This window comes from Hippoglossus stenolepis, chromosome 9, assembly GCF_022539355.2.
Source record: "Hippoglossus stenolepis isolate QCI-W04-F060 chromosome 9, HSTE1.2, whole genome shotgun sequence".
NCBI classification, from domain to species: domain Eukaryota; kingdom Metazoa; phylum Chordata; class Actinopteri; order Pleuronectiformes; family Pleuronectidae; genus Hippoglossus; species Hippoglossus stenolepis.
The window spans coordinates 18,823,543-18,849,992 of record NC_061491.1 but is presented as its reverse complement, the minus strand read 5'-3'; the positions used below and the strand labels follow the sequence as shown (position 1 = coordinate 18,849,992).

General features: G+C 43.0%; 1 protein-coding gene across 1 annotated transcript; it reads right to left on the bottom strand.

Annotated features, from left to right (window-relative positions):
• Positions 1-23,533: 23,533 nt before the first annotated feature.
• atoh1a (atonal bHLH transcription factor 1a) lies at positions 23,534-24,836 on the bottom strand. Its single transcript, XM_035166215.2, has 2 exons — positions 24,635-24,836; positions 23,534-24,408 (listed from the first exon to the last, which is right to left on the bottom strand). The coding sequence occupies exons 1-2, from the start codon at positions 24,834-24,836 to the stop codon at positions 23,534-23,536; spliced, it is 1,077 nt and encodes a 358-aa protein (XP_035022106.2).
• Positions 24,837-26,450: the final 1,614 nt, after the last annotated feature.

Genomic DNA, 26,450 nt, shown 5'->3' with positions numbered 1-26,450 from the left:
GAAGTTCTCAGAAGTTGATAATTCTTCAAACTCATGGACCCATTACTAAAACTGCTCACTTGTGAAGAGGTCCACTCATGTTCTTCTCAGGATGGTACATTCTCACACCTGTAAAGTTTTATAGTCTATATAAAATATGAATTATACAAAAACTTCTTTATGATCAAGTTATTTGTACACATGTTTATTTCATTATTCTCTCTCGCAACAAATCCAAGTATCTTCTTTTCTTCACCCTCTCTGTTTCAGTCCCCACCCACACCTGTCACTCAGTAAACCAGTCAGTCAGTCGGCCTGTCTGCCTTCCATCACTCTTAAGATCTTAGTACTACTAATGGATCTTGTTAGCCACTTAACTGCCTATACGCTGTTCTCCCTCTCTCTCTGAGTATGAATAGAATAACCCTAATGGCGCTTGTTTGCCACTCCACTGCTCTCCCTTATCCTCGTAAGGCTCTATCATCGCTGATCAGCGTACCTGGAGATAAGTCTCTGTGTGAGTGTGCGGTATCCTCTTCCTTGAGCTTTTATCGGTCCTGATCAATGTACCTGGAGTTCTCTGTCAGAGACCCCCGTCTGAGAAGGTCATGTTTTCATTCGCCCCAATCGGCTCACTGACCGATAAGACAATTTGTCAGGTGGAAATCAGAGAGGCCCTTTCTTGGTCGTCTTGGGGGGGAAAGACAGATGGAGGATTGAGATCCAGAGGTGGAGACAGGGAAGAAGTAACATGAAGTCAAAAGAAATATAGCATGTACAAACAAAGGTAGGTGATTTTATCATCGCCAAGTGGGAATGTTGATCTCTACAAAGGTGTTGTCCAATTGATTGTTTGCAAAATGCCCTCCTCAAACTTTTTAATCTTAGTAACCTGTATTCAGGGTCACAATAAAAAATACAACTGAAGTATGATGGATATGAATTTGTGCTCTAGCATAAGTTGCTAACATTGGCATGCCTGGTTAACTAGTTCACTACAGCACTTATTACAGTCATAACTTAGCAATACTTCCAGGACTTAGCTTTAACATATTATTAGCAACAATTTTGTGGCCCTACTGGTTATGATGGTTCCACTCAGGACAGTATCGTCCACTATCGTTGGAGGTTTAGCACTTCATGGTCCCTGAGGCAGCTTTAGAAGCAAAGGGTTTATGTTAGCTATTTGGTGAAGTTAACCTGAGATGTCCAACATATGTTCATCCTCATCTTGTAGACTTTGTCTGTTGCAAAGTGAAAACAGCACAAAGACAGCTTAAATTGGTGCAGCTTGTTAGCAGGCCTGTGATCTTGACAACAAAACTCCTGAACTGTGCTTAGCGGTCAGGTGAAGCTGTTTGTGCCATGTTTAATTTCTACTGCAGCATGTCTGGTTGATCATACAAGGTTCAAATGTTTTTCTTACACAAGGTTAAAACACTGTGTTAATGTGCAAAACTGGAATGAAGAGTTGAATATGTGAAATGTCTGAAGGACAGACAATATATCTTTGCCACTGTTCTCCACGATGTCACTTGTTCCTGGAACAAAAGGGAAAGTAATGAGATACTGTCATTGAGCCATTTATGTACTTAGTGTCCATCCTTGATTGGCTATCAATTCAATATTTTTTTCATTCCTAAAGTAATCAATGATTTTTTTAAACTTTTTCGACAAACTTCAGCTCAATTTTTTTAACATATAAAACAGTATCTCATAAATCACAAAACTACTCTTTGCGTCTAGTGATGTTTTTGTAATGAAACAAGGCAAAATAAAGAAAATACCGAATGTGGAGAAAACTGTTACTTTTACTTCTGAACCCTCTCATCAGTATTCAATCTGTGTCCCTCAGGCCTCCCACTCCGGCCCTCACTAATCCAATCTCCTCCTCTGCAGACTCACACAAAGCCTCCAATAGTCCAGCCACGGCCCCTTAATCGACATGTTATTGCCAACAATCACATTTACAGCACAGAGGCAAATCTGCGCAGATGCGATTGTGTTGGACGTTAATCCAATAAGTTCCCCGCTCACTTTTCTTTTACTCGGCATCCTTCATCTTTAAAAACAAGGTGACAGTGTTTTAATTTTCATTCTTGGGTGACTCTCCATCAATTTGGCTCACAGTGTGTGGCTGGGTTTATGGTGTGAGACACGTGTTATTGTACAAGCTTTTATTTCTCTCCTGTGGGAAAATGAAAAGCAGGGTTTTTGGTTTAGATCTGATTAAAACAGGAGCTTTCTGTTATTGTTTATTCACAGAGGCAGTGGCTATTGGATCATACTGGTAAGATTTGTTCACGCCTGGCGGGTTGGTGATCATTATTTGGCTTCGATAATTGATGTTGGTCACTAGGGTCAATGTAGAATAAATATACAATGAAATACCCTACTACTCTACCACCTACACCATTGGCGGGAGTGCTCACTGGCCTTTTTATTCTGGGATATTTAAACCATCTTTAGAAGGAAAAAAAAAAGTATGAAAAACATTTAAAATATAAAAAAATCTCTGAAGACGGTTAAAATCAGGCACCTACCTTATGCCACTTGGACGGTAAGAACATCTGGTCACTATTGGTGAAATGTCATTTTAAAATGTGATCTTATTTGTTGTCGCGATCATGTGTTTACGTATTAAAGCTGCAGATATGTACAATTGAGAATGGCGGACCGGGTGCAGACAAAGAAAGATATTTGTACCTGGTAACAGGACAAGTTAAACCCATTAACTATTAACTGTTTGTTTGTTTCCTGTACGTCACAGACACACACTGACAGGAGACTAACACACTAGCTGACTTAACCAGTCACTGAAAAATGGTGTGTTATTTTATGCCCCCTGCCTCTAATCTGTCTGACAGAAAGGACCCTACCCAGGGGTGTCCATTGTGCTGTCTGCAGGACGACTTGATCTCCCATGGGGCCTGCCCCTCACCGTCTCTCTCTCTCTCTCTCTCTCTCTCTCTCTCTCTCTCTCACACACACACACACACACACACACACACACATGCACACACACACGTTTTAGCACATTTTCTCTCTAGTTCAACTAAAAGCCCTATTCTCGTCGTCAGTGTAACACTGCAGGAAGATGAATAACATACAAACATCTGTTGAGAAAAGAAAGCACAGAGAAGACCTACATGTTCACTTAACTCATTGTGGGGAGCCAAGTGGTTAGTCAGGTGGCCAATGGACGATCCGTGGAAAGACATGGGTGGACCCCTCCAAGTGTGTGTCTGTGTGTGTGTGTGTGTGTGTGTGTGTGTCACCCAACCCCTAGTCTCCAGGTCAGAGTTCTTGACACACACTCACACCCAGCAGGGCAACGAAATAATTAACTCCAACTATGATTGACAGACAGTTCATCACAGTCACACACACGCACACAGGGGCATCACTTTCCCATAATCAGCAGCGTCGACAAGACTGATGATCTGTATTTTTTCTCACAGTTGAAAATGAAGGAAATGACTCAACTAAGCCTTTTTAAAATAAAATAAAACGATATAAATACATGGTCCATAAACAGGAAAGATAAAATTGACTAAATGATCTTGATGTCAGCGCCTCTTGATGCACAAAGGAACACCATAGGCATTTCTTTAAACAATGCATTCATTGTAAGGACATTTGACTTCTGTTTTGGCCGTTGAATGTTAATCCCCAAAGTTCTAATTTTACACTGAAAGACATGAAATGACTCACAACTGCATCAACACCTTGTTGTACAACCGTCTCATGGTCACTTACTCATAACGTTTCTCCGAGGCCTTTATCTTAGTTGTCATTGTGATAGTTCCTTGTCAAATTATCACATTTGAAATCTGTTAAATCCCTGGTAGAATTGGAATTACTCATGTCTGAAATCCAGTCTGTTGATATCATCTGATATTTGTTAACCGTTTCATTTTCATTCATACGGAAATTACATATAGTCTGAAGTGGGAAAAGCACAAATGAAAGTGGGTTAAAAGAAAAAGACTAACAGAGTTGAATGAGTTTCTTGTTCTTGGAGGTAACACAGACAAGCTCGTTCACCTTTGAAGGGTGCACTTAAAAGTGTGGGTGTGCGTGGGGTGGAGAGGAGGCGGTAAAAGTGGGCCTGGGCGGGTGGATGGAGGGGGGGTAACCTGCAGATTGAAATGGTGTGCCTCCCCCTGCCCGTCCTCCATCCCCTTGATTCTGAGAGGCCATTTTTCTCTGCGACCACAAAGGCACAGGGCTCGGATTGCGCCGGCACATTCACCGGCCCACTTTGTTTTCAAATGGTTTTGTTTAGTTGTGACACTTTAGACACCCAACACCTTCCAAGAATCCGAACTCTTGTGTGGGGGAGTACAGAGGGCAGGTGGGTGGTGTGCAGGCATGAGGGGAGAGGAGGAGTGAGAGGTACTGGAGGGGATGGATGAACGGACCAGAGAGGAGGACACAGAATTTGTTTAATGGCAATCGGGACGCAGCGACAGCATCATTCCCTCTCTTCTCCCGAATGTGGCCTCCCACTCTTCCTCTTTCACCCTGAATCCATACGAAATTATATGTTTCATCTTTTGCCACCCCCTCCTGCTGCGGCTCCTGTGCCCCACCCTGTTCCGTAGCTGCTCTCAACCCCTGCCCTCTCCTCCAGCATTCCCTTCACTCCTTCGTGCCTCAAGGCGTTCACGCTGTTTAATCTTTTCCACCTCTTGAGTGTTTAAGCAGCTTAACACAGCAGGATCTGGACTGCTCCAACTAGAGTAGGCTGATGCTTGACAGTGAATATGGGACTAATTCTAGGCTTAGCCCCCGCTTTTTACGTGCCGCTTTCTGCCAGTCTATTGATATGTGTGACGTCGTAAATGTATGTTTGTGAGCGATATGCACTCCAACGCACATGTGCATGCCAAAACATTTGAAATTCCTTCTCCTACAAGAAAAACTGTGGTGTCATAGACATGAATTATTTCAATTATTTGCTTTCCAGGGATTCATGTTTTTATTTACAGCCTTCGAGGGCACTTTATAAAAATAGATAGTGAGAAGAAAGGAACAACTGCAAGCAATAAAGACGGAGAAGTGGCCCCAGCTGAAGTGGGGATGTTGTGGTCCCTTTTGTGGTGGTATTTTAACCTCGAGGCCTTGAGCAAAACTGAAGGGAAAAGTAAAGTAATTTCCCAAAAAGCTGTTTCTCAACACTAATATTAAATTAGGTTCTTAAATTAGGTATTTGCCGCTTATATTTAATGTTTTATCTTGTCTTACCTTGAAATAAATATGTACTTTTTATTTTAGTGAGCATTATTTTAAGCCGTTTTCAGACGTCATAAACTAGGGGAAAATGTCCGGAAAAGTGGGCTCCGTTTCTCATATAAGGAGCACAGCAGAATATTTTCCCATTCAGACATGTTCACAACAACAGGAAAATGTCCGGAACAACAGCACATCAACATTGATGTCGGCCCTTATTCTTAAACGCTCTCGAATCTCATCGTCTGTCAAAGTTGATGTCTTTGTCTATGGCTCCCATTTTTCATCCTGATATTCTTTTTGTTTTGTCAGTTTTGCATCCGTCTTGTGTTAGAAACACCATCAACATTTTCATGCTGTATGTTGTATACTGGGCGTAATAGTTCCAGGAAATGTCTGCGGCATCTTACATGGACATTTGCATACATACAGCATCTGTGGAACATTTCAGGAAAATGCCTAGTGCATGTCTGAAAGCACCTTTGAATAAAGGCTTTTTTGGAAAACGACATTTGCAATTTGTAAAAATCAAGGTGCGAGAGTTTGTGAGACTTTGTCTACTGATCAATACGATTCAATATACTGCTTATTATTTAAATGGAAAACATAATGCCGTATGTCGTGAAACACAGGGATGGCCTTTGTAAACGCTTCTTGACATGCTTGACGAGGCAGCAGTACCTGAGCTCACGGGGGCCATGGAGTCAATTGCTACACATAGGCAGAGCTTTGAAGGGCAGGGGTGCGTGCCGTACCGGGCCGGGGGCGGCTCGCACACACACACACACACCCACACACGATCCATTCCACAACCATACACACCGCATCCCAAAGGACGGATGGAGCAGCGGCAGGCTGCAGGTCCAACCTCACCAAACACCATCGGCCCAGAGGTAGCTGAGTTCACCTGCTGCACTGTTCACTCTGAGATGAAAAAAACCCAACAGTGAATATGCATTGAGTGCGTGTGTGTGTGCTTTGAGTGAGTGAGAATGGAAGCTAGCATAAAGGGTAAAGAGCTAAAAAAAAAAAAAAAAGAGCTGGAGCGAGTGTGTGTCTGGTTGAAAAAAGAATGAATAAAGAGACACGCAAAGAGAGCAAGGGAAAGACTATCTGCTGCATTAACCTTCCCCTCCACGGTGCCAGTATAGAGTCTTTTCTGCACTCCTCTTTCACCAGGGAGGACCCAGGGGACGGTAACGCTGAGCCCCACTCCATTCTTCCACCAGAAACTTTGATTTCCTATTAGGTTCCTCCTGATGGGTACTGATGGGGCGAGGAGGGGAGGAAAGGTAAGGAAAGGAAGGCAGGGAAGGACGGACACCGAGACGTCGAGGGCAGGGGAGAGAGAGAGAGCGTGCATTGGTGGGAAAAAAAAGTGAGAAGTGGCCAAAATCAGAACAAGACAGGAGGAGAAGAGTAGAAAGGCAAGTGTGGCGAGGAGGAAGAGGGAGAAGGGTGAAGATGAATAGGGAGGGCTGGCCACACATCGCTTGTGTTGGTGGTGGCAGGACGTTGGCTGTGGGACACTGGCTGTTCCTGTCCTGGGTATCGAGGGCATTGTTTACGCTCGGCCCATTTAGTTACTGACCTTTCCAGGCTGGCAGACACACAGACTAAGGAGCAAAAAGGTACAATGAGGAGCAGACAGGTTGGTATGAAGAGCAGGAGAGACAGTGTGACAGGATTGTGGGGATACAGATACTGTAGATAGGAATATAATCCTATGAACAATATCACATTTTATACAAAGCACGCAATTCAAAGTGCTGTAACATTGAGTCAAAAACACAAAATAATCTAGAAAGCGAGCAGAAGTACAATAATGTACAGATAAAAAGTCTGATGCTGTAACTTTTATATCTATCAAAGTTAAAGGCTGGAGATATGTGAAAATCCCGTGAGACGACCCTGTTTCCCTGAGATGACGTTTCGATGCAACTAAACATGACTCATCAACTCAAACCCTCTCATTGCGTGAGCTTTCCTGCCTGAACCGAGTCTAGGATTGCATAGGAGCATTGACAAAGGCCCATATTATTGTCACAATTCACGGGACACGCATACGAGGCCTTCATTTTGTGTCACACTATGTGACCTCCCATGAGGGCAATGCGGGAACAAAAAGCCTTTACTATGCAGGGAGTAAAAGTTCAACTGATCTCTATTGTCACTTGACTTCTTTTACAGATTTTGCGTAGTTGACCCCATTATGGAGACAAGTGTAGAGTTTTTCTTCGGCTGCAGACCGTATGGCTGCTTTAGGTTGACACGTGGCACCTGGAGAAACTTTCTGTGGGGAGACACTCACCTGAAAAAAACTGGAATTTAGATTAAAAAACTAAATTAATTGCAATTAATTTGGCTTTAAACACATTAATTATTATTAATTATGATTAAATAATATGTATCTATTAAAACTTCAGCACCCATTTGACAATTGGCTCTACGGTTGTGAGAAAAGTTCAGTGAAGCCTTTGAAATCATTAGCATTTATACATACATTTTTCTTAAAATATGGTCAGACCTCTGTGTCTGCAGAGCTTGCATGATGAAAGGAAATCTGAAGTTTATCAAGTTACCTCATAGGATCATTTCAGAGTGGCTCACTGGCACGGGGAACTGGGTATGTGCATGCTGGGGTAAACAGTAGGTTTCAATTTTTGCCGTTCATATGACAATGCAGACTCTGAGTTTTCAAACTGGAACAGGGAGAGCAGTATTTCCAAACTTCTCCATTTTGGGCGCTTGAAAACAAAGTAGCGTGGACAGCTGATGTAAAGGTAGCGGCAGACATGCACTGAACTCATTCGCCTGGCCTCCTGGTATAAAGTCTGTAAAAATCCAGAAGGATTCGATGTGTGAGGGGGGTTGATGATGCTTCTAATGTGCAACAGATGCAAGAATGAAAAAACCCCAAAAGAAAGCAAATATCTCCCGGTGAAAAAGGTGACCCACACACATAGAAGACACAGACAAAGATGTTAAGAGAGACTGTGGTGATTAAAACCAACATCGGCTGCTCCACCTCTCGCCTGAAAATCCACCTGTTGATGTGGCCCAGTCAGGACTGACCAGTTCACCTCAGATATTGTAGGGTTAGGGTTGAAACATGACTTTTTGGACGAATGCTCCTCAACTCCAGTCTGATCTAGTTAGCAGCTAATACAAGCTCCTGTTTAAGGTTATTGCTGCCAAAGGTTAACCCCCCAAAACTTCCAACTTGCAAAAGACAACAATAGTTTGAGCAGATTGTGTTTGTCTACACTTGTAACTTAGATGAAGATTAGTTCACATTTATGACCAACTAATCAAAACCAAAGACTTCACAGACTTTTACTTGCCACTGTAACTCACTAGCCAAAGGACAAGACAGGAGCTGTCGGCGAATCGCTCTTGACGACGACGACATTTATCTTTTTATGATAAGTAGTTCCCATGTCATGTGTGGGAAAGAGGGATGAGACAGATATTAGAGTTGTGTAGGCGAGACGGGGAGATATGGAGACAGAGACATACAGAGAGAGACAAAAGGGGACTGGGAGAGAGGTGGTCGGAGGGAGAATGATTGATTGATGTGGTCAGTGAGGCGTCACTGATCTCCACGGGAGCCCCCCCCAGTAAAGAGGATGTGGATTGGCCTCAATGGTGTGAAAACAGGCAGAGTGCAGCACTAATCTGGGAGGAGGAAGATAAGGACGGTCAAATCAGCTACAAACAAACAAAGTCAATGAGCTTGGAAATTTCTCGTGTTGGCAATTTCACCGGCCGGCTATTTTTAACGCAAGGGTCATTTACTCTATGAGGAAGGCAACCCTTCAAAAAAAACAATACATTTATTTCCACGGAAAAAACAGCCAATAATATGTATGATATGTATATTTTAACGATAATGAAGTGAGTAATAATGCAACTGGGGAACATGATTTGCTCCAAAATGAAAAGAAGAAAGGGAGAATGTCTGATTAAAGGAAATTGGGGATTTAACAGGTGGGATATGAGGCTGATCTCACACACAGTCGGTCAAACCACCATTGTTTGTGTGTTTGTGTTCCCCTGCAGAGAGGCTTGCTAATCCGTTACAGCAGTAGGAAATGTCCTGCTATATTAGCTGTGTTATCCTGCTGGGATCTTGTATCTCAGTGAGGGTTCTTTATTCTTGAAGACGCCCAGAGGCTTTACAATCCAACAGACAACAAATACACTTTGCTCGGAGTTAGGATCATCTAAAGGAAATGTTCATATCTAGCTCTCTTCATGTTATGTTATCAATTTCAATATGAAAAAAGTTGGTGATGAAGAAGGGTAATTAGACTTTTAATCATTATAATACAATTTTAAAAGCAGCACTTAATTAAATAGTACTGAGTTCAGGTATTTGAGCTATTTTTTGTGCGGGTTGAGGTTCACAGACCCACACATTCACATTTCCTGTCTTGGGGAAAATATCCATGTTAATCCAGTTCCTTCACTGTGGGAAGTAGAGCGCTGCTGTTTTAATCTAACAGGGGGCTTGTTGTTTCTGAATATTCCCCGCAGCTATTGTTGGGGTGTTTAAAGGCCACATAGTACCGCTCCTCTGTCAAGTGGGTGATGTGGGCTTTTCCTCAGGACTCAGGGGTCCACTTGATACTTAAGCCACACTTAACCAAACATTGTGTCTTAAGTAACCCTAAATACAACATATTTGTGTGGTATCATCATCTCAAGTGGCTGCCCTGTAGCTGTGACAGTGGGGCTGTCGAGCTGTTTGGGGACTAAAATAACTAAGGAATAAAGAAGGTTTGTTAGAAATGAGATTAGTGACATTTGATTTAATTTTGTGCTCTTAACATTATTTATTTTTTTACAATAGGACTTGAAGGAATAAGTATAACTTATATATTTGATCAAATAGGCTAACATGAAACAGTATATATGGATTTTCCTTACAAACTAGTGTATTTAAAATAAATATTCATCAATGTGTGATTAATGTTTGTACTAACAGTCTAGCATGGCAGGGTAGCACGTAAACCAGCTATGTGGTGCGTCCAGAGCATTGAACTGTGTCGTTATAATGATCATGCCAGCATCAAGCGGTGGCCACGACCATCATCAAGCGTTAACAAAACGGGTACGTGTGAGTCCAGTGTAAAGCCCAATTCATGCTTCTGCGTCGAAGCTATGCCGTAGTCTACGTGTAGACGTGCACCCTACGATTGGCCCAACGCCGTACCCTCACGTGCACCTCCCCAAAAATGTAACTACACAAGAGCTGTGGTCCGCTTGGTGTCATCGCATCTCCGGCAGACTCTCCCCCATTTGTGAGTTGAAGGAACAAACATGAACGACGCCTTTCTTTTCTTCGTTGCAGTTATTTAAGAAAAGAAATTGCTCTTCAACATCTATCAGCTCAGACTCCAACACGATCACTTAGTAACACTCGCCATTGTTTGGAAAACAGAGACGCCAGAGAAGTTGTAAATAAGCGGACCAGAAACTGGTAGACACTCAACAGCAGCATAGAAACTCTACTGCCACTAGTGTTTTGATGGTGTTATTGCAGCGTGACTCACACACACCTACACACAACTATAAATGCTTGGCACCGTGTGTAGGCTACATGTGCACCTACGACGTAGATTCGACCCAGAAGCATGAATCAGCCTTAAAGGGGACATAGCATGCCCATTTTACCACAAGTTGATATGGTTCCTTGGGGTCTTAATGAAATGTCTGTAACATACTTTGGTCAAAATACCACAAGGATCATATAAAACAGCACCCTTTTTACCCTGTATAAAACAGCCCTCCACAGAGCGACCTGTTTTGAGTGCCTGTTCCTTTAAATGCTAATGAGCCAGCTCCCCCCTCCCCCCTCTCCCCCCATGATTTTAAACGATATAAATTACATATTTTATATGATATAAATTATCAAATATGCATCCCATACTTTGTATTCCCCTTGTTGTCCTGGAGTTTTAATTTTCCCAATCACATAATTAAATGTCCCCCTCTGCCCATCCACTACAAGCACACAAGCAGACAGACAGAGAGAGAAAGAGAGGGTGGGGGGCTATGAAGACCATCATTTACCCCGAACCCCGACATTCAACGGGTACAACAACAAGCGGAGAAAGCAGAATCGCGGGCTGACCTTATATATACAGTCTATGGGGCTGACCAGCGGAGAAATGCTCGTCCTGGGAGAACAGCCAGGCGGCTGCGCTGGAGAACGGCGCTGCGCTGCCTCGCAGCTGCGCTTCCCGCCGGTGTACCGGCGTAACTACTGTAACCCCGGTAACTACTGTAACCCGGCGTACAGTAGAGCTGAACACTGCGGAAGTCTTCCACACAGCTGGCAGTGTGGAAGACCGCTGCGAGCAGCACAGCGCCGTTCTCCAGCGCGCAGCCTGGCTGTTCACAGGGACAAGCATTTCTCCGCGCTGGTCAGCCCCATAGACTGTATATAAGGTCAGCCCGCGATTCTGCTTTCTCCGCTTGTTGTTGTACCCGTTGAATGTCGGGGTTCGGGGGTTACAGTAGCGCTGAACACTGCGGAAGTCTTCCACACTGTTGGCTGTGTGGCGCTGACACAAATTCCAGCTCACGCACGGGAGAGCGAGCGGTCGCTCCCGAGCAGCTGCTGCAGCCTCCCGGTCCCAACGATCCAGACAAATGCCACATGTGAGTGAATCGCGAGCTGACCAGCGGAGAAATGCTCGTCCCGTGTGAACAGCCCGGCTGCGTGCTTGGGAACGGCGCTGCGCTGCCTCGCAGCCGCTGCCTCCGGTGTAAACCCGAAGTAACGAGTGGGGGGACGGGGACGGGGGGGGACGGAGGTGGGCCAAGACCATGTAGGGAGATTTCCAGTTCCTTGTTACGAAACAATACCCAGGAAGCGCAATCGAGTCGCTCAAGCATGACGTTTCTGACTTAGAGGAACTATAACAAAACGCGCGAGTGTTTTTTCCCCAGAGTTTTTGGGTTGGTAGACATGCCAGATACCCACATTAACCTGTAGAAGCACTAACAAAGTGGAATTTGCATGCTATGTCCCCTTTAAGTCTTAAATCGCATCACTGTTGCTTCGTTTTCAACTGGTTTTAGAGCACCAAGGTCCAATTTTAGTTTGAAAACTCCATGGCTGTGTTGTAGTATGCAGAAACGGAGATGTTTGGAAATAATTACGTACTTACCCATATTTGCTTCCTGATTGGTTCTTATCAGTCAAGACTAGACTACCGGGGGTAAGAGAATAAAGTAGCTAACACTTACTTTCAGTAACAGTTTCACTTCCTCGTTGGTCCATGAAAAGAAATTCTTGCCCTTACGTTTTACCAATGTTTCGTTTTTGGAGCGGTTTCTGTAACTAAGCAACCAACTGTAAAGGAGACAATCTGCTTCCTGTTTACACCTGCATGCACATGCTCAGTGTATGTGAATGGCCATCTGATATGAGATTGCAGATGTGTTAGTATGGATAGAGATTGTTACTGATACAAAGATAAAATGCTTGTTTAGATGGTCGTTCTAGTTTCAAAATGTAAATGTTTTACTATTGATGCCTTTGTTGCTTGAAGCTGTAAAGTTGAACAGTCATCTGATATACCTGGATGGTTTATGCAATATAGGCCAAAGATGTGTAAGCACATGGTGTGATGACAAAACTGGAGACCAGGTTAGGTAATAATGTGCATGTGTGTGTGTGTGCGTGTGCGTGTGTGTGTGTGTGTGTGCATGTGCGTGTGTTTCTACCTGTGCGATAACCATTACCACAACTTTTTGTCCCTGTAAATGCACTTGTGCCATTCTCCTTCTAAATTCTTGTGTCACTCTGAGTCACCACATCTCAATTGCTTTCTTTTCAGTGCACAGAAATGGCTTTCCACAACTCCATTGTGGCCCTCCTCCTTCCCGGATCGGTGGCTGAATGGACAGATTGAAAAGAGTGGGGTGAAAACGATAGGACATGTATCTCTAATTGGTAAGATGGAGGAGAAGATGTGCATGTGAGCTTGCACCAGCACCACTGTGTGTCTATGTGCAGCTGAGAGAGGGAGACAGGCGAGGTGAGTGGGTGTGCTGTCGCTGTCTGAGCTCTGCGGGCTGTGTGAGGGCGGGAGGGATACTGTAAGCGATACCCTTGTCTGTTCCCTACTTGCCCCACTCTGAGGCCGCTCCACCCAGGCCAGCCCGGGAGAGAGTGGGGGTCCCCTGGGAACTGGACAGGACAGGGAGGGAGAGGAGGGACAGCATGGAGGCCAGGCTTTCAGCCATTATGAAAAGGAGCGGAATCAAATACATGCAAAATCACCTTCAATATACTGTATCCCTCACCTGAGTAGGGCTTCTAGCTGAAAGGAGATCCACGGGGGCAACTGTACAATGGGCGCAGGAAGGACAAGAGGAGAGGAGAGGAGAGATAGTTGAGTGGGGATAAAGCAACGTTTAGTAAGAAAGAGAAAGTAGAGGAAATACAACACCTTCTGCTGCATTCAACACATTTTAAAAGTTATTTATATGTTCTGCTGTTGATGTTAGACAGAAGATTCACCAGTGGTCACGAGACAGATATATATTTATCTCGTTTTAGAGGCTTTAACATCAATCCTGGTGGTCATTACATTCATTTTCTTCCATTTTTATTCCTACACTTATTTGTGTCCTTACTAAAGCTGCTTTCAGACTTGCACTGAAGTCACGATATTTTCCAGGGGGACTGTTTAAAGCTGTTTCCAGACATGAAATCTGGAAAATGTCAGTTTGTTCGAAGTTTGTCTTTCGAGAGTGCAGCAGGAGATTCTCCAGTCAGAAGCATTCAAAACAAAAGAAACTCTCCAGTTCAGGTGAGGGGCGACGCAGCATGCAGGACATGATGTCCACAGCAGAGATCAACTTTTTATTTTATCGCAGACACTGGTGTTGGCTGTTACCAAGAAAAGCTCTCGAGTCCCACTGTCTTTCCAAGTTGACATAAAAGTTGTTTTCTCTAACATACAGCCTCTCCGGAATATTTCAATAGATTATGTAAATGTATGAAATGGGTTTATGTGTGAGTGGGTGTATTGATGATGATTCTAAAGATGGATACAAGTATTATCAGGTTGAAAAAGAGGTGTCATAGATGAAGATGATGCAGACGAAGATGTCGACTTGGAAAGACGATGAGATTCAAGAGCTTTTTGTCAATAAGGGCCAATGCTGGAATTGATATGTCATGTCCCGCCTCCTGCTCAACCCCTCACCTGAATGTTCCGGTTCTTCTCCTGTTGTTGTGAACGCATCTGATCTGGACAATCTCCTCCTGCTTTTTCAATTGTGAGGGGAAAAGTCTGGAAAATGTCAGACACAATTTTCTGGACATTTTAGTTAAAAAACAGCTAAAGACTTGTGTCATATGCTGTTTTGAAATACAGTGTCCAAGACTCTCTCAATACTTTAAGCCAGTGGTCGCCAACCCGTCGATCGCAATCTACCGGTCGATCTCGCAGTCTTCACTGTCGATCCCCGAACTCTCTGGACTCACTGGCTGTCGTTGCGTCGCAGATCAGCTGTGTGTCGGTTGTCTGTTTTTCACACGCGCTGTGTGTCCGCTACTGGCGGCGGAGCTGCAGGTTTATCTCCTGCATTTCCTTCAAGAACAAGTTGGTTCATGTACTAGAGTAAATGTCAGGACTCTACGGTATGAAGATGCGCATCTTTCGGTCTGTCGATAACAAACAAAGCCCCGTTGGAACAAATGAGTGGATTCAGAAGGTGAAACGCTGGAGTTCTTTTACTTTGAAACGGGTTCGGGAAGTGATGTAAATACGTTTGTGTCATAGAGAGATTAACATTATGGTTCACAGCAGAATAAACAGAGAAGATGATCTTTCAACTGATTGTTAATGTTTATCTGATGAATTTATGTCACAAACAAATGGTTGCAACACTTTTTGTATGCCTTTTCAAAATAAAAGCACTCGAGCGTTTCTGTTGATGGAATCCATTCCCTTGTTTAAAAAGGTTTTTTTATTGTGAAATATTTGCTGGAGCAGAAGATGCACGGCTTCATACTGTGTAGTACTGGTATTTATTTGATGAAAATGGGCTTCTTTCATACAAGGAAATAATCATATTTGTGGCCATATTCAAATCAAAGCCAATATGTAACAACATTGTGCTGCAGTGCAGAACATGTAACTGAGAAGCTACATATTTTGCATTGTAAATATGAATTGATATTAATTTGAATATTGTGCATTGAATAGAAAAATGTGCACAACTGCCTTTCTTTGTGTATATTTATTTCTTGTACATTCAGCCTTTAACAGAAATTGCAAAAAATAATAAATATGACCCTCCTAAGTGGGTTTTTTGGAAGATATCAACAAAATCACGACTGTTTGCTGTCCTGGCTCCTAAATGGTGGAATGAGCTCCACATTGACATCAGGACAGAAAGTCTACACATCTTCCGCCGCAAACTAAAAACACACCTCTTCCGACTATACCTTGAATAAAAGTTTAAACTAACAATTTAGTAGCACTTAAATGGCACTTACTTATAGCACTTTGTAGTTTTGCTTTTTTGAAGAAATAGTACTTTCTTGATTCTTGTTGTTCTGGGTTTGTTCCTCATGGTTGATGCACTTATTGTAAGTCGCTTTGGATAAAAGTGTCACCTAAATGAAATGTAATGTAATGGTAGATCTCGGCTTAAGTTTGGAATTAAAAAGTGATCTTGGGCTCGAAAAGGCTGGTGACCACTGCTTTAAGCCAATACTGCTAGGACAACAGATTCTGGATTGACCAAACCTGGATAGAATAAGATGAGGTGATAGGAAACCTCACATAAACTTGAGAAAGCTTGAATGTAACATATGCCTACTTCACATTCTTCACATTGTCCTTCCTCTTCTTCATCATTAATTAATCTAACCTTTTTCGTGCAGGTTGTGGAGATGACACCATGTTCGGTTACATGGTTAAGGTAATGGACCTGTCACTGGTCAGTCAGTGACAATCAGTGTCGTATGGCTCCTCGCTCTCATATGTACATGTTTGTACTGTACATGTGAATCTGGCAGATTGCCAGCAGAGGTTACGTGTGGGGAAAATGACCCGTGTCAAGTGAGTTTGTGGGTGTGGAGGTGTCAGAGTTTAAGCACACGCGCGCACACACACACACGTATATATATATATATATATATATATCTGTGCACTCTTAACCTCTCACACACCTCTCATGTTCCAAGGTGTGAAAAAGATGGAGAAGCACCTCAAGCCAAATCACTTCCGAAGCGTCCAGTGGTTTCTTTTCATGTGTGCACAGTCAGTCAGAGCGGAGGTCTCGTCCACAGCTGAGGAGGGCCGGCCGCACACTCTCTGTTACCCGACCCTGCTGGAAGTCATACTGTGTCAAAAGGAATAAATAGACGTGCAGTTGAGGTGTTTCCTATTGGGAATTATAACTACACTACAAAGAAGCACAGACACACACCACAGCTGAGGTGTTTGTTTTGTTTGCATTTTTTATATGCGTGAAATTACGTGTATGGCAATGAGAGCAAAAGATTTGAAAGTCTCCAGGGAAACACGAGAGATAAACCATCACAGAAAAGAAAAGATGAAGTATAAGATGATACAGATCACACACACACACACACACACACACACACACACACACACACACACACACACACACACACACACACACACACACACTGCAAAATGCCCACAGAGATTTACAATAAATAACATGCACAGAATGATACATCCTCAAACATGCAAATTTACCACACTTGGACACACACAAACACACACACACACACACACAGTAACACTCACAAAGCCATGTAACTGATTCCACAGGAGCATTGAGTACTGTGGATAATTGGTAGCACCATTGTGCTGCTCTTCAATGGGCTGGTTACCCAAGAAGCCTCATGTTCGTGTTCATGTACATTTGCTTTGAAGGTGGCGGACACAAAGAGCTGAACCCTGCCCAGAACAAAGCCCTGGGAGACCCTGCTTCACCCACAGACATCTTTCATGGAGAGAGCCACAGAGATAAATGATCTTCTTCCTTGTGACAGTGTGTATAAGCTGTGTGCGACTGGCTCAGTGTGTGTGTGTGCGTGTGTGTGTGTGCAGGTGGACATGGAGGACTTTAAGGGATGGGCTGCTTGTCATCATAGAAACCGCAGGATGTATTTTGTCAAAATAGTTGAACACCTCCTCTTTAGAAGATAAAAAGCCCTGAAAGGCTTCAGGAAACTTTCAAAATAAGGAAACCAAATTGTTCGTTGCAATAATTTTGTCTCTTCAACGATGACACGTCAGTACAAAATAGACTTTTTCATTTTGCAGAGGATTTACCCAAACCCAGCTCCAATACGGATTTATCTAGCATGGTACTTAGTAGACCTGCCTAACAGGCCCCTAAAGTTAAATAAAACACATTGCACAGACTCATAGATTTCAGACCCCTAAATATACCTGATTTTGTTCATCACTATTTATTGGCGACTGGTGAAAAAAAACAAAAAACAAATCCCAACCAGGTTTCCTTGAAATCCGATCAGTGAATCCTTCGTAATCCCGCTCACAAACAAAACGACAGATCGGCGTGAAAACGAAAATCTCCTCCTATTGTTTAGCTCCATCATTCCACCTGCCCTCCACTGCAGAGCGCTCACGATAGTTTTCTGTCCAAAGACATGACACTCTTGGTACCTTTTTGAAACTGCTATGACTTTGACTTGTGAAATCTGTGATCATTAAGACAAATGTAGAAGCAATATTTACATGTAAAGCTTTGATGCAACACACGTTCAAATATAACTTAGGAGTGATCTTTTATAAAATATACGGTAGCCTACAATGATTATCTTATTTTAGTCTTTGAGTCTTTTTAATATAAAAATTTGAATCAAAGGATTAGCCTTCGTTAAATTGTTACTATACACCTATTATATGAGCTATTGAGCTTTAATGTCTGACTCATGTGTGTCCTGGTCACTTCCTCAGTAAAAAAAGGTGAGTTTAAGCTGATTGCCTCAGGGCACCGCTTCAGAGCAGATAAACTGAGGAGGAAAAGAACCGAGGGCTCTTTTTTCCTCACTGTAATTAGTTTGATTTCCACATGATTATATGATTAAGCTTCTAGTGTCTGTATGAGGACTTTGTTTTGTGACTGGGTGCTGAGTCCCTGAGGGATCTTATCAGGCAGTGCTTATGCATAGCTTAATTTAAGTAATCCATGTCTTTTACAAGATATTCAAGGTTAAATAATTGAATTATTGGTTATTGAAACCAATTTTATACCCACACAGACGATCAAATATCCAAATAAATAAAAAAATACAATTTATCAGATAGATTTAAATACCATGTAAACGTTAGACTGTGTTTTTCCTTCAGTATCAAGGAAACTCATTAACAATTAATAGCATCACTGAGTTGGAGCATGCAACGCAACAGGTGCTCATTGAGTCACAGCTGCACTGTGTGTGTGTGTGTGTGTGTGTGTGTGTGTGATCACTATAGGTTACGCTACTGTATAAGGTAATACAGGGCTGTGGTGGCTAAAGAGAGGGGAAGAAAGAAGGGTAATTTAAGGGAAAAACAAAGAGATGATGGTTGTAAGTCCTTCAATCAATTGATTGAAATGAACTGAAAAACTTTATCTCTCTATCTTTCAATCGTTTTCCATTTCATAGCTTCCTGATAAACTGCTCTTGTTGTCATTTTCAAATCAAGCTTTATTAAGCCTTTGAAAGGTATCCCACAAGGATTAATATTAGGTCCCTATCTATCTATCTATCTATCTATCTATCTATCTATCTATCTATCTATCTATCTATCTATCTATCTATCTATCTATCTACTATCTCTCTTGCTTACTTTTCCCTCTGTAACTTTGCATCAACTCCCCTGTTGCTGTCATCTCCACTCTCCCCTCCTTTCTTCCTCCCTCTCTTTATTATTCCATTTCTCTCTGCCCATAGTGTCCTCACTTGCCATGATCTCCCTGTCTCTCTCTCTCTCTCCCTTTCTCTTTCCGTCCCTCTCTCCCTCTCTCCCTTTCTCTCTGGGACAGCAGATGGAGACTATGGCCCAGTTCTGCCTTTTGTTCTGGGTCCCCAGAGAGACCTGTGGCTTTTTGGACATGCACACAGCTCCGCTCCCCATATCTCATACAAAATGCAAGCGCTTTTCTTTTCATAAAAAAAAAAAAAAAAGAGGAAGGAAGCTGTGGAATGCACATATTCTGAATACATTTATTGAAATGAGCATGACTAAAGAGGCTTGATACATGCTGAACGCTGCTCATGACTAAAGATTTCAGATCAACACAGGGTTTTTGTATATGCATAAAACAACTGTTGATATATGATTATTTTAGTTTTTTTTTTCTATAGTGTTTTCAACAGGTTTTGAACTATTTACTTTGCATAGGCTATAGAGCATATTCAGTTTCACATTTGTATTTAGTCTACCTTATATTTAGTTTGTTGCACAATGAGTTAAAAATAAATTCCTCTTCATACTTTAATGAACTTCTGAGTTTTTCTGTTGCTGTAAGAATATCTGTCCTTAAAAGCACCTTGTAACTTTGTTTTGAAAAGAACAATATAAATTAAGTTTATTGTTACATTATGAGGATCCTAAGCAAGGAGGCAAGAGCTGGATCTGAATCATATGTCACAGTCAGTTTATAACTTTGATGAACAACTTGCCTTAAAAACAAACAAAGTTTTCCCATATTCGATTTATTCACAACAGCATCATGTGATCATGTTCTCCAGAACTCCACAACTGTTGTTATTTTTCATAACGTCTGTGCGTAAATAATTAATGCAGGTGAAACAGTGAAACCTCAGCCTGCATCCCACCTGTTGATGATAAGACTGTTTTTAACCCCCCACTTTCCACAGGACCACTGGATGAGGACATACAGCCCTTTAGTGACCCTTACATTATATAACCTACTTTATCAAATATAAAAGCAGCATTATTTCCGATTTTTTAAAAACAATAATGCATCCTCTAAAGACCCCACTTAGTCTTAAAGTGAGTTAAATAATCCGTCAATGGATTATTATAGACCTGTCATTAAATGTTGTCCTGTGGTTTTTCATGTTTTTGAGATGAAACATCTTAATACATATTGGACGAGGATGTGGGTTTTCTCTTTGTATTATAGTTTATGCTTTTGTATATCACACATTAATGTTTACAATGTTTTTGAATTCAAAACGTCCATATAAGAAATGTTCTTCTGGTTGTGCACAATACAAGTTACGGGTAAACTGGTTTCATTCAATGGTTTCATCTTATATCAAGGAAAATTAAAGGACTTTTCAATGATTGCTGAAACCGGATAAGGGAGAAAAAGTCTATATTTCAGTACTATTAGTGACTTAGTGACATGTCCTCTTCGTAAACAACATCTACCTTTTACTTCTCACACAGATTCTACATCGTCCCTTTCATAGCCTGGAAACTTGATCACCTTTCACCGCAACACGAACTCATGCAGATGGCTGTGTGATCATACTCAGATACAGTTCCACCTGCATAAATTCTGTTAATAATTCAACAAGCCATCTTCATTATATTTCCCCCCTCTTTTATATCCCTGCCCTGATGAGGCGAGCGGAGGGGCACGGGCTGTGATTGGCTGACAACAGTGGGTGTGGGGGACGGAGCAGTGACAACAAACAGGTACCTCAGGTAAATTCATCAATTATTTATTATTATCAGCTATTTGCTTTTTTTTGTAACCTGCTCCTTTTGAAGATGAGTCACAAATAGGAAGAAAAAAAACCTCACTTCAGACTGAGTCACGAGCAGGTTGGCAGAGTGCGTGCGTCAACGTGCGCGTGTCTGTTTGAGTTGATGGAGAGAGAGAAAGAGGTAGAAAGAGGTAGCAGGGAGGAAGTGCACCGACGCGTGTGTGTGTGTGTGTGAGAGAGAGAGAGAGAGAGAGAGAGAGAGAGAGAGAGAGAGAGAGAGAGAGAGGGAGAGAGAGAGAGAGAGAGAGAGAGAGAGAGAGAGAGAGAGGGAATGAGTGTGTGCGTGTTATTGTGTTTGAATTGATGGAGCGATAAATAAATGAAATAATGGAAAGAAAGGGGTAGCAGAGTGGAACTGTACCGACGTGTGTGTTTGTGTATGTGTGTGAGCCGGAGAGAATGAGTGTGTTTGTTTGAGTGAGAGAGAGAGAGAGAGAGAGAGAGAGAGAGAGAGAGAGAGAGAGAGAGAGAGAGAGAAAGAAAGAAAGAAAGAGAGAGAGAGAATGAGTGTGTGCGTGTGTTTGAGTTGATGGAGAGAGAAATAAATGAAAGAATGGAAAGAAAGAGGTATGTGTGTGTGTGTGTGTGTGTGTGTGTGTGTGTGTGTGTGTGTGTGTGTGTGTGTGTGTGTGTGTGTGTGTGTGTTTCAGTTGAGAAAGTGTGTTCCCTCAGGTCCTCAGGGACCCGGTGGGGACCCGCGAGCGCTCACCAGCTGACAGCGCGTGCTTCATTGAGGCCATCCAACACCTCGGCCCACGAGCCTTCCAACAAAAGGCTGAAATTAATGCGCACTCCCTATTAGCAAATCTGGTCTCCACCAGGAGGGGGACGTGGCAACAGTTCGGCACAAAACAAAAACAAGTGTGGAGAAGTTTGTTGCAAAGAAAGAAAAACACAGTTTGATGATTTAATGCGTCGAAGTTACAAACATCGAACTTTAGTGGTTTACACTCAATCACTGTGGAGGCCAGCGGGCGCGTGCACCTGCAGCATATGGCGAGCGAGCGCGTGTTGGAGACGTTTCACGTCGGTTGTTTGTTTACGATAAATTAGAAGTTTATGTTGTGTTGACAGTTTCGTTAAATACACGTAACTTATGTGGTTTGAAGTATATTTTCACCTCATGTCATCTTAATGTTCCAACAGGAAACTTGATTCTTTACTTTATTATCTAGAGGATAATAAAGAAAAATAAAGTTTTCACTTCAGTAAGGGCCTTAACCCTTGTAATGTTAGTTTACTGTGACTTATAGTTTGTTACAATCATGAAGGTTATGCAAACTTCGTGGTAACAATGCAATAAATAATACAATAATTAGTTTTTTGTTTGCTTACGTTTATGTTTGTATTAATATATCTATTAAAACATTTACCATTATCATTATTATTGATATTATTGATAGTTAGACAGAGGCCATACACCTCTTCAGTTGTTAACATTTTTGGTCCTAATTCATTAAATTCACATCCACACTATATCACAAACTATTACGCTATTATTGTTATTGCTAATATCATAAGTCTCTTATTATTATTATTGTATTATTTTTACTATCATTATTATTATTATATGGATATTTAGATGGATAAGTAAAGTCAGATTTTATTTTAAAAACAAGTAGGCCTATATGTTTGGGTTGTGATGATTTGATGACAGTTAATAATCTAAAAAGTGGAAAACAACGCAGACACACAAGATTTTCGTTTCATTTCGTTTTTATTTCCAAAAATCTAAATTAATATAACAATAAATGGCAAAATGACAGCTCGTTTCAGCAAATTCCACAATGGAGTTATAAAAAAAGCAAATCAGGTGAAACGCAGCAATAAATACATGTCAGTTAATCTCATCCAGTGAAAGCAAAAGACACACGAGTTCATCTGAAGATACAAAAAGGAAAATACAAAAGAAGGCAGCAGTGATGGCTACGTTAAATAGGCTAATGTGTGAATTGGCAGCACTACGCTATCGAACAAATCCAAACAATATCGTTTGTGGTTTGAAAACAAAAAACAAAAAAAATCGCATATTTCTCAAGCCTCTGGCTCGAATGTTTTTTAAAGTGCACATCATGAACTTTTGAAGTTGCAAAACAAAATACATTATACAAACAGATAAAAACATAAATCACAAACAAAAAAAATGTTTTTTTAACATTATCAAATATAAACAATAATGCATACAGGTGATTTTGTGGAAGACAGCTTTTTGGTCGGAGTGACGTGGGGAATACCCGTGGCAGTGCTGCGCGCGACATGGCAGAGGGGTCTTCCAGCCACGTCTCCATGGAAACTGGAGATTATAGGCTATATATCTATTGGCAGAACCGAATTAGGGCTATATCACATAAAAAATAATCTTTAGACTATATGCATCAACTTGATAAAGTATAATTATTGTTAAAAATTGAACATGGCTATTTTGAAAAAAGCTACAATTTCTATTCTCTTAAAAATCGTTTTGTTAACAGCAGATAAACAGGTGATTGACACGGGTTGACTATGTTTTTGATGGAGTGGAGCTTTTTAATAGTATTTAATAGTATTCATTATTCAGAAAGACACAGGGAGACGGTGCAGGTGGTGGCGGGGCAGCTTCAGTTCTGACAGGTCGTCCTCCTCGCTCGAGTGGAGCTCCATCGCTATTTCGTCGGAGTCACTGAAGTGAGAGTGCGGGGAAAACTCTCCGTCGCTCCGGGGAGACTCTTTCCTTCCGCCGGCCGCTGCCAGCGAGCCGCCGGGCCGGCTGCAGGAAGGTGGGGAGGGCGAGCACATCGCTTCTTCGATCAGGGCGGAGAACTCCTTGTCGAAGGAGGAGGAGGAGGAGCGGAACGTCGTCCCGGGTAAACCGCTGGATGAGACGGGCACAGCCGCGGCTGTCCTGCCGGCCGCAGAGGAGGCGGAGGCCCGGTCTGTCGCTCCGTCAAAGCCAGAGTCGGAGGAAAGCATAATGTCACAGTTTGGCGAGTGGGAGCTTGAGATGCCCGCGCTGCTGCTGCTGCTGGTGGTGCTGGTGCTGCTGGTGGTGCTGGTGCTGCCGCCGCTGGAGGAGGTCACCGGAGCCTCGAGCAGCTCCGCCAGCGCGTTGATGTAGATCTGCGCCATCTGCAGGGTCTCGTACTTGGACAGTTTCTTGTCGTTGTCCAGCTCCGGGATGACGCTGCGCAGCTCGTCGAACGCGTAGTTCAGCCCGTGCATCCTTCTCCTCTCGCGCGCGTTGGCGGCCACGCGCCTCTGCTTCTGGACCCCGTTGCCCGGTCTGCTGGACGGGGCTCTCTGCCTGGCGGACCCCTCCTCATCGGACCCGGAGACGGTGCCTTGGAGGCGGCACAGGTCCCGGACTTTGAGCGAGGAGGAGGAGGGGCTCTTGGCTGACTTTCTGTAGCTGGGAGGGCTGGGGAGGCCGGAGGACCCCGGGGAGCCGCTCTCTGCAGAGGACAAGACAAGTTTAGTTACAGACTTCTTGAGTGCATCACAAGGTTTTTAATTGCACAATATAAACTTTGCACTTCAGATCACGATGCTTCTTTCTGCTAATGTGCCACTTCAGTGCAGAAGGACTCAGCTGCAAAACTCAGTGCATCACATTTGCAGGTGACCACTGTGGAAGTTTCTCCAAATGTTCTAAACAATGCAAAGTGAGTGGGTTCTCACCGTTGTAGGAGCCGGTGCTCGGGCAGGGCGATTGCTGCAGGTAGTCGGGTGAAGTGGCGTGTGCCGCACAGGTGCCAGGCGGCTGCACCGAGGCCAGCCAGGCGCGTGGGTCACTGCCGCTGTCCACGAGCGTCAGTCCGGGCTCGTAGCGGGACTCCCCCGGCGCGTCTTTGCTCCAGTCGTCCACACTCAGGACCTCCATGTCTCCACGGGCGCGGCAGCAGCGTTGGACAGAAAAGTTCTCAGGGACGCGCACTGTGCGGGTAGATCGGTCGCGTGCGGGACTCCTTCTCTGGTGTCTCGAGGCGCGGGGTCGGTTTAAAAAGCGGCACGCGCCTGGGAGCCCCCCTCCTCGCGCCGGTCGTTGTGTTGACGTCCAATGAGAAGGCTCGGTTAGACCCGGGAGAGGTGATCACGGCCCCCTGAAGCAGGACTGTTTATGATCACGTAACGATTCAAGGAGGGTTTCACGCAAAGGGAGGTAAGGGGAACCTCCCACAGGACGCGCGTTGTTTTAGGTCAGGAGCGTGGGCAGCGCGAGGCGTGCGCACGCGGGGCCAGAGCTCCCATACCTGTCCGCGTGTGTGCATCACGAGTCAGAATGTCAGTCAATTTGGCCTCAACTGTCGAAGAGTCTTCTGTGCAATGATTTCCTCCGTGTCACTGAGCTAACCAGGGGTTGGTCTATGAAAGTTAGCTCGACATTACCCACAAGAACCCCCTGACTCCATAGATTAGTCTGTATCAACACAGACCAGGGTAGGTTACATTAACAGATGGGTGGATAGGTGGATAGATGGATAGATTAATGGATAGATAGATAGATGGATGTATGGATGTATGGATGGATGGATAGATAGATAGATGGATAGATGGATAGATGGATAGATAGACAGACAGATAGAGCAGAACATCCTTAAACAATAAGGGGTTAAGATGGATGGATGGATGGATAGATAGATAGTTAGATAGACAGAGAAGAACATCCTAAATGATAAGGGGTAAAGATGGATGGATGGACTTTACTGATCCCAAACTGGGGAATTCATGTGATACAGCAGTAAGATATCAGGTATAACACATTATCCCATGTGGGCACTGAAATAAATACATTTAATTAAAAACATGTTCCCCTAATACTGTTAAAATGCACGTTACCCCACCGGTATTTGAGTTTTTAATAAAAACAAATTGCACAAAAACATGAAATAAGTTACAATAAAAACAAACATAATGAAGTTGGGGATTAGACTGTCCAAAAATTTATAGTTTTGTGCCAAAGTAAAGTTTGATCAAATTTCTTCCCCAAACCCCCAAAACCAAACACAAAAACAAAGTTAAACAATCTTTCCGGCTCCCGGGGCTCGAGCGCTCATTGTCAATTCATTCATTCTAAGATCATCTCCAGTTTCCATTTTTCTTTTGAGGCGGCTCTGAAAGCTTTTGATCCGGCCCTCGGAACGCCCTGTCGGGAGAAAGGTCTTCACAGGGAACGGAAACATGAGCAGGGCTCTGGTGCGCTCAGCACTGTTTCTCCACTGAGCTGGAGAGCCGTGCAGGCCTGTGGAGCGCGCGGCTGGCAACTTGGAAATAGGCTGGAGGAGAAGACACGCGCACGCACACTTGCAAAAACTTTGACAATACAACATATACCATTGCTAATGTTCACTTTCCAATAATCCTAAGTTATTTTATTTGTGTAATATAACTATTACTGTGCAATATGTATCATTACTCTTTTTTCATCATATTATTTCAATATCATGTGTAATATCTCATACAACTTACTTTTATCATTTCTACTTACTGCCACTTT

Coding starts and splice junctions, on each gene's coding strand:
- atoh1a (XM_035166215.2), bottom strand. CDS start 24,836: ATGGAGGTCCTGAGTGTGGACGACTGGAGCAAAGACGCGCCGGGGGAG. Junction 24,409..24,634: donor GAGCACCGGCTCCTACAACG/GTGAGAACCCAC, acceptor TGTCCTCTGCAG/AGAGCGGCTCCCCGGGGTCC.